This window comes from Chlorocebus sabaeus, chromosome 25 (genome assembly GCF_047675955.1).
Source record: "Chlorocebus sabaeus isolate Y175 chromosome 25, mChlSab1.0.hap1, whole genome shotgun sequence".
Lineage (NCBI taxonomy): Eukaryota > Metazoa > Chordata > Mammalia > Primates > Cercopithecidae > Chlorocebus > Chlorocebus sabaeus.
In genome coordinates this window covers 977,062-985,291 of record NC_132928.1, presented here as the reverse complement: position 1 = coordinate 985,291, position 8,230 = coordinate 977,062, and the positions used below count along the sequence as shown (strand labels likewise).

Below are 8,230 nucleotides of genomic sequence, written 5' to 3'. Positions count from 1 at the left end.
ACAAAATTGCTCTTCCCAAAGGCTTCTTTCTTTCCTTTAAATTTATTTTTTAAAGAAAAGCTAACGGCTGGGCGCAGTGGCTCACGCCTGTAATCCCAGCACTTTGGGAGGCCAAGGCGGGCAGATTATGAGGTCAGGAGTTCGAGACCAGCCTGGCCAATATGGTGAAACCCTCCTCTTTACTAAAAATACAATTAGCCGGGCGTGGTGGCGGGCGCCTGTAATCCCGGCTACTTGGGAGGCTGAGGCAGGAGAATCGCTTGAACCCGGGAGGCGGCGGTTGCAGTGAGCCGAGAACGCGCCACTAGCGAGGCTCTGTCTCAAAAAAAAAAAAAAAAAGAAAGAAAGAAAAGCTAACAAATGCTGTTTTGTCATGCATCATCACGGAATGAATGAGAGCTCCTGCCAGCCAGGAGACAGCGGACTACCAGGGTAGCTTCCCAGAGGTCCAGAAGGGAGGTCGCGCGAGAAGAGGCTCCGCGGGATGGGTCCACGCAGCGAGATCCCACGCAGGGTGGGCGTATACGAGTGTCCACGTCCGAAGGGCCCGTTCAAGGGCAGATCCCTGAAGGTTGGGTGTACGCAGGGCACGTCCACGCGGGCAGGCCCTTGCACGCAGGGAGTGCCCACGCAGGGCGGGTCCGTGTAGGATGAGAGCAGCGAAGGAGGCCCACGCAGGCCATTTCGCGCCCCGTCCTCAGCCCACGCTGGCGAGCTACCGCGGGGGAACGCGCAGCTCAGATCCTAGCAGCTTACAAGAACAGCCTTTTAAAAATGGAACCTTCAAGTAAAAATAAAACTTTTGTTTCCTTCTTCTACAGGAGTTATTGATGTAGGAAGGGACAGTCCCAGTAACATTTCAGGGTACGACTTGGGCCGGTCCGCAGGCAGGAGAGTGAAGCGCGCAGCTGCCAGGACTTACGGGGTGACGTGCGCCGCTGCTAGGACCTTGCAGGTGGAGAGCATAGTTGCCAAAACCAAGGCAGAGGAGTGCACCGCCGCTAGGATCCGGGCGGAGGAGCCCACCGCGGCCCGGACTTATTACGGATGCAGTACACTGCTGCCAGGATCTTGTCTGTGGAGGGCAGCGGGGCCGAGACCTCAGTTTGCAGCACACCGCTGCCAGGATCTCGTCGGCTGAGCGTTCCGCGGTCCGATCCCCGCCCCGCGCGCGTCGCCGGCGTTGGCGTCATCTTCCTGGTGCTGGTCTCCGTCCGGTCGCCGGTCGCCTTGGTCTCCGGCCCTCCCCAGACGCTCTCGCACCCTTGCCGACCCCGCCGTCCGCAGCCCTGGCGCTCCCTGCGGGCCCCGCCGAGGCCGCCTGCGCCCTGTGCCAGCGCGCGCCCCGGGAGCCAGTGCGCGCCGACTGCGGCCACCGCTTCTGTCGGGCGTGCGTGGTGCGCTTCTGGGCCGAGGAGGACGGGCCCTTCCCGTGCCCCGAGTGCGCCGACGACTGCTGGCAGCGCGCAGTGGAGCCTGGCCGGCCCCCGCTCAGCCGCCGCCTTCTGGCGCTCGAGGAGGCGGCCGCGGCGCCCGCGCGCGACGGCCCGGCCAGCGAGGCCGCGCTGCAGCTGCTGTGCCGCGCTGACGCCGGCCCGCTCTGCGCCGCCTGCCGCATGGCTGCAGGCCCCGAGCCACCCGAGTGGGAGCCGCGCTGGAGGAAGGCGCTGCGCGGCAAGGTGCGCGCGGCGGGGTCCCGTGCCCCGCGGACGGTGCCCTGCGCCTCTCCGCCCCTGCCCCGGTCCCCCTGAGCCCTGGGCTCTTCCCATCTCCACTGTCCCTGTCCCCGGATTGTCCCCCTCCCTTCACCGCCACGGGTCCCCGCCCCAGCGTGTGCTGGGCCCCTCCTTCTTGCAGCTTGCCTCCCCACGTTTTCTGCGTCTCTTCCGAGTCTGGTCCGTGTCCCCATCTTGGTGTCCCCTGCTGGGCGGTGCCTTATCTCCCCACCCCCTACCTTCTACGAAGTCCTTCCCCCACCAGCGTCCATCTTTGTGGTCCCCACCACTAGCTGTGCCCCGCCTCACCCTCATAGACCCCCACTAGTTCCCACAGATTGACTCCCCCACTCACTGTTCCCTTAGGGAAGACATCACACCTCTCGACCCTCTATTCCACTATGTCCACAGGCCTGGCCCGCCTTCTCCTTTGCTCTCCGGGCCACCCAGCCCTCACTTGCACCGCCTGTCCCCTCTCCCGTCTTTCAGAGACCCGCTCTGGGAGTCTGGCAGCGGCGGGTCTGGGAGTCTGGAGCCTTTCCCATGGCGGGTTGTTTGGGGGATAACAGAGTAGGAGAGAACAGCCAGCCTGGGGTCCTGCTCTTGAATACAGGGGAGGGGAAGCCAGCCAGACTGTGCCCCTGGGCGCTCCTCCTGCATTGAGGGCTCTTGCCACTAGGCAGAGTGACCCCCATCCGGCTCAGGCAGGGCAGGGTGTAGGGCAGGCTGTGCAGACCTGTGGTACAGACTGAACTCACACTGAACAGGGCCACTTACAGACACAGAACTCCTAAACCCACCTAGACAGTCCCCTTAGCCCCAGCACCCAGATCCTTCTGAATAGGTGTGAAGCCCAGGAAACCTTTTGGCTGCCTGTGTGTTCCTGCCCTAGACAACAGGGCTTCGAGGTTATCTCTGGAATGGTCAGACTATGTGCATTCAGCTGGGGTGATGTCCCTCAGAACTGGGCTAGGTTGGGGGAGACCTTCTGCCCACCCCTGGTGACCTTCCTCTCTTTCCAGGAGAACAAGGGGTCTGTGGAAATCATGAGAAAGGACTTGAATGACGCCCGGGACCTGCATGGCCAGGCGGAGTCAGCAGCCGCAGTGTGGAAGGCAAGTGGGGGGCCTGGGGGCAGCCTGGAATGAGGGGACCGGGGACTCAGGGCTCTAGACAAAGGGACCACCAGGCCAAGCAGGCCAGGCCTCTGAACTGCTCAGCTGGTTGGTTGGAGGAGGGGCCTCTGGACTTTAGTGAGTTTCAGGGTATTTTTCTAGGATGTGTTTGTATTTTTCAAATAGAATCTAGCCAAAGTCAGTGGAAGCCTCTTTTTTGCCTCACATTTTTACCTGTAGGTGATGGCAGCATCAGACTTACTCTTTTTTTTTTTTTTTTTCAAGAGACAGAGTCTCATTTGGCTGAAGTGCAATGGTCTGCTTGTAGCTCACTGCAGCTCGAACTGGCCTCAGGCGATCCTCCCACCTCAGCCTCTGGGACTATAGGCATGTGCTACCACACCTGGCTAATTTTAGAATGCTTTTGTAGAGATGGGGGTCTTGCTGTGTTGCCCAGGCTGGTCTTGAACTCCTGGCCTCAAGCGATTCTCCTGCCTCGGCCTCCCAAAGTGCTAATTTTTTTTTTCTTTTAAAACACATCTGTAACTTTCTATGGTCCTGTTGTTCTGATCTGAGAGTTGCTCATTTTTTTTTTAAAGGCTAGAAATCCAGGATCAAGGAACTGGCACATTCTCTGTCCATTGAGAACGCTTCCTGGTTCATAGATGGTGCCTTCTCACTGTGTCCTCACATGGAAGAAGTAAGGGTGTCTCTGGGGTCCTTTAAGGACAGTGATTCCATTCTTGAGAGTTCCACCCTTACAACCTCATTACCTCCCAAAGGTCCTGCCTCCTAACACCATCACCTTAGGGACGAGGATTTCAGCATGGGGATTTGGGGAGGCCACAGACATTCAGACCACAGCAGTGTTACTTTCCTTGGGTGCCTTCTACAGCATTACATCCCAAAGGGACATCCCACTAGATTCTTTGAGGTTACTCACAAGTAAAGCTCTTCAGTCGTTTAAACTCTCTTTGGTGACTTTTTCCTCATGTGTAGTAGAAAATCTGTGTGCCATTTTCTCTGGGTTTCATAAATTCCTACCTCCTCCTTTTAACCTGAAAGACAGAGTGATTTTCAAAGGTGCAGCAGCTCTTGGGTAATTGGCTGCACCTTGAGGCTGAGGCCCGCATTTTTACCCCAGCTTGAGGCTGACGTAGACTCTCTGTGTTCCCGGTGGTGCTGAGCCCTTGCCTACTCTCCATAGGCCTGAGGTGGAGGCCTCACTCAGACAGTGACAGGTGACACACAGAGTCCCTGATGCCAGTCGGACCCCTGGCACTCCACACTGCCCTTGGGGGCTGCTCTGAACTTCTCCTTGCCTTGTGAGTGGTCAACACTGCCCAGTGCAAGTGAAGCTGGAAGGCTTTGGGGACCTCCAAGTTTTCAATAACCGTGTGTTACCCGCAAGGGACTTGTTTTGCCCACAGGTTTTAGGTTGGAGTTTTCAATCTGTCCTGTTTTGGGGGTTGGTGGCTTAGATGCTGGGATGAGAGAAGCCACCTAAATTCAAAGGAAGGAGTTTGCAGTGTGCTGCATCAGCCAACCAGCAGACACCCAGCTGTCATTTGCATTCTCTCTCAGCAACAAAAGCCTTGGCTTCTCATGACTATGGCTGTCACCTGCCCTGTGTGGCCCAGGTGGAAGCCATCCATGACTCTGAGTAAAATCACAGTAGCATCCTCCTCTGCTCTCCTGTTTCCAAGGTTAGGGGTTGGCTGGAAACCAGATGAAGAGTGGCAAGTGTGAATGCTGTTTGTTGAAGGCTGATGGGATGGTTTTCAGCTGTTGGAGTTCTGGTGTGGGCACAGCAGGGACAGTTTCTGGCAAGATGGGTGTGTGTCCTGCCCTGACAGTAACGTGCCTGACAGGCTCTAGACCTAGCAGGGCCACTCAAGGATTTACTGTCCCCTTGGCCATGGGAGACGGGAGAGGAACTGTCTTCATGTGCAGCTGACCACTGCAGTGTCAGGGAGAAAGAACTCTACTTCTCCCCTTTTAGGGTCCCAGGCTGGGCCAGAGAATTAAACTGATACAAGCTAAACTAACAGGGCCAGGTGCAGTGGTTCATGCCTGTAATCCCAGCAACTTGGCAGGCTGAGGTAGGAGGATTGCTTGAGGGTAGGAGTTCAAGACCAGCCTGGGTAACATAGTGAGACCCCCATCTGTACAAAAATTAAGAAATTAGCCAGGTGTGGTGGTGCATCTGTGGTCCCAGCTACTTGGGAGGCTGAGGTGGGAGGATACTTAAGCCCAAGAGGTTGAGGCTGCAGTAAGCTATGATGGCACCACTGCACTCCAGCCTGGGTGACAGAGTGAGACCCTATCTCAAAAAAAAGGAAGATAGATTAATGGGAGAAAAAACATCAGTTTTTTTTTTTTTGAGATGGAGTCTTGCTCTTGTTGCCCAGGCTGGAGTGCTGTGGTGCCATCTTGCCTCACTGCATCCTCTGCCTCCTTGGTTCAAGTGGTTCTCCTGCCTCAGCCTCCTGAGTAACTGCGACTACAGGCATGTGCCACCACGCCTGGCTAATCTTGTATTTTTAGTGGAGATGGGGTTTCACCATGTTGGCCAGGCTGATCTTGAGCTCCTGACCTCAAGTGATCCACCCACCTCGGCCTCCCAAAGTGCTGGGATTACAAGTGTGAACCACCGCACTCGTGCCTGAGCAGCATGTTTTAGAGTGGCATGTTCTTAACTCCTTCAAGAGGGAACAGGTTCCCCTTCGCCTGGGGAGGGTGGGCGAGGACACAGGTCTTTTCCTGCCACCTGTCTGCAGGGACACGTGATGGACCGTAGGAAGAAGGCACTGACCGACTACAAGAAGCTGCGGGCCTTTTTTGTGGAGGAGGAGGAGCACTTCCTGCAGGAGGCTGAGAAGGAGGAGGGGCTACCTGAGGACGAGCTGGCTGACCCCACTGAGCGGTTCAGGTCACTGCTGCAGGCGGTGTCGGAGCTGGAGAAGAAGCACCGGAACCTGGGCCTCAGCATGCTGCTGCAGGTGTGGGATCCCCGCTGGGTCTGTCCACCATCAGGCCGGGGTGGACGTAGGCAGCAGCGAGCCACTGGGGGGCCATTGCCCGAGGTCAAGGCTTAAAAGCCCAGCCTGACTCCCACTGCCGTGGCCTTGCAGGGCTGATTTTGGGAATGGGTGGGTGGTCAAGGAAGGTGATAGGAAGGGTTTTTAAGTTGAAAAGGGTCCGAGGTGTCCCTGACCTTCACAAGGGAGGACACTTGGTATCCCAAGTGCCTGAGGCTTCTGCCTCGCCCTAGGGTTCTGAGGGCAGAAGCAGGCAAGAAACTCAGCCTCAGGGCTTTTCTTCTGCCTCTGCCCAGGGCCTGGCCCGAACCCCAGAGCCCGCAGCAACCCAGATGGCCCTGAATGGTTCAGTTGCCTGTGCCAGCCATAGGTGACAAGGCTTTGGCCTTGGGGAGACAGAAGTCTGGGCTAGGCCCTTGGTTGGTTGTGCTCAGGACAGTACCTCATGCACTGTCTCATGTGCACTCTCTCTTGCTCTCTCTCACTCTCTCCTTTTGTCTTTGTCTCTGCCTCTGTGTGTCTCTTTCTCTGTTGTTTTGTGTCTCTGTCTTTCCCTCTACCTTCCCATGCAGTGATGGCACCAACCGGCGGCAGTCCCAGAGTTGGAGGCAGGAGGGGATGGATCCTTATCTCCTTGGGAAGTGTCAGCGTGTGGCTGTCAGGGAAGCGTGGAAGGCGCCCGGCCTTGGGTCCGTCTATATAGTTGTGTGTTTCAAGAATGTCCCTTTATCCTTCACCCTGAGGCGTGAGTGTTTTGGGGGCTACAAACACCTCCCGGTAGAGGCTGGACCTGAGGACCCTTCCGACCTGTGCCCTACCCTTCCTGAAGTCCTGGCCACAGCCCATCTTCCATGAGTCCCGGCAGCTCTGGGCCATGCCCTTCCTCTGTCACCTATCTGCCCCTCACCTTGTCATCCACGGACCCAGACCCTGCATCTTCCATGCGGGCCCACAGATCCTTGGCAGGTACCTGAGGTGCACCATTGAGTGTCGAATTTGGGGTTAACATCTAGAAAGAAGAACGCACATGAGGCTCTGTGAAGGCTGGAACTCAGGTCTTCAGGGAAGAGAAAGGAAGACTGGATTGCACCTCGATGCCTCCTGAGGAGGCAGCCCTCCTCTTGAGGTGGGCTTGGGCCCCGCCCAGCCTTATCCGCGTCGCTCTGTCCACCTCCCCCTTCCTGGCCCCCACCCTGCCTCTGTGTCTCCTAGAAGCCCTCCCTGTGCTCCACCTGCCTCCGTAGAAGGAACTCTCTTTCTCCTTTTTCCTGGGCAAGGGGGCTGGCAGGTGGCTAACCCCATTTAGCATCTCCAGGCCCTGCCATGGTGTCTCATCTTGCTGTTCTCTCTGGCTCTTTCTCTCTTCCCATTTCCTTTAGTAGTTGAATTTTGCAAAGCTCGTAGCAGTAGCTCAGTTGCTTGCAGCATCCTTGTGTGTAGATAAATTCGTCTAGTCGACAGAAACTCAGCACTGGGGACAGGATTGCAAAGTCTGGGACATAGATGCAGGCAGATGTTGAGATTTGGGTATAGCTGGGCTTGTGAGCAGTGCCTGTTTCCAGATGAAGCCTTTCAGCCTTTCCGAGTCCCTGGCCTTTGGTGTGATGTCTGTGAGTTTGACCTACCCAGCGTGTGGGCTGGTTCAATGTTGAATAAAGTGAGTTTGTGTCAGCTCGTTTGCTTCGTCTCCGTGTGTCCACTTGGCCTCTTCCCCCTGCTCTGGCCACCCTCCAGTGTCAAAGGAAAATTCCTCTTGACACTTGCTAAAGCATGGTGAGGAGAACTTTCATTGGGACCATGGAGATGGTGTGGAGCCCTTTCCTTGGGGCCTCAGGGGAGATGGGGCTCCACCCTGACACAGTAGGGCAGGGGTTGGAGAAGCCGAGGAACAGTGTGGGGTCCATGGGTGGGAATGACTGTGAGGAGACATCAGGGCTGAGGGGGGTCTGGCTAAACCCACCTCACAGAGTCCTTGCTGTAGGCAGGCAGGTTGATCAGACATTGGTTGCAAACGGTCTGATAGGAACCCAGTTAGGTACCACTGAGGGTGGTCAGATATTATGGTTAAACCAAATTAGGGTTCTTGCTAAAACTGGATTTCATAAGAAAGGGCACAGACGACCCTAGGAGAAGATTCCAGAGCCTGGCCAAGTAGATAATTGTCAGCACAGCAACAACATCCTGATCCTGAGACCTCCAGTTTGTCTTTCTCACTGTCTACCTGCTGCAGTCTGCTGTCGTCCCCAAGCGTCCCTGCCCCTGCGCTGCACACCTGTGATGCATGCCTGGCCAGGTCCTGATGGGACAGAGTCTCCCGCAACATCAAAGTGTGTCCACATCACCAGGTCCAACAGTGGCT

The 8,230-nt window shown here is 56.5% G+C and overlaps 1 protein-coding gene across 1 annotated transcript; it reads left to right on the top strand.

The window, feature by feature from the left end:
* Nucleotides 1-484: 484 nt before the first annotated feature.
* Nucleotides 485-7,542, top strand: RNF187 (ring finger protein 187). Its single transcript, XM_073011935.1, has 5 exons — nt 485-645; nt 983-1,679; nt 2,738-2,830; nt 5,611-5,832; nt 6,444-7,542. The coding sequence occupies exons 1-5, from the start codon at nt 485-487 to the stop codon at nt 6,444-6,446; spliced, it is 1,176 nt and encodes a 391-aa protein (XP_072868036.1). The 3' UTR covers nt 6,447-7,542.
* Nucleotides 7,543-8,230: the final 688 nt, after the last annotated feature.

Bases quoted from the DNA above. Each gene is read 5' to 3' on its own strand.
- RNF187 (XM_073011935.1), top strand. From the start codon at position 485: ATGGGTCCACGCAGCGAGATCCCACGCAGGGTGGGCGTATACGAGTGT. The intron at 1,680-2,737 runs GTGCGCGCGGCG...CTCTCTTTCCAG, and splicing joins GGAAGGCGCTGCGCGGCAAG to GAGAACAAGGGGTCTGTGGA. The intron at 2,831-5,610 runs GCAAGTGGGGGG...ACCTGTCTGCAG, and splicing joins CAGCAGCCGCAGTGTGGAAG to GGACACGTGATGGACCGTAG.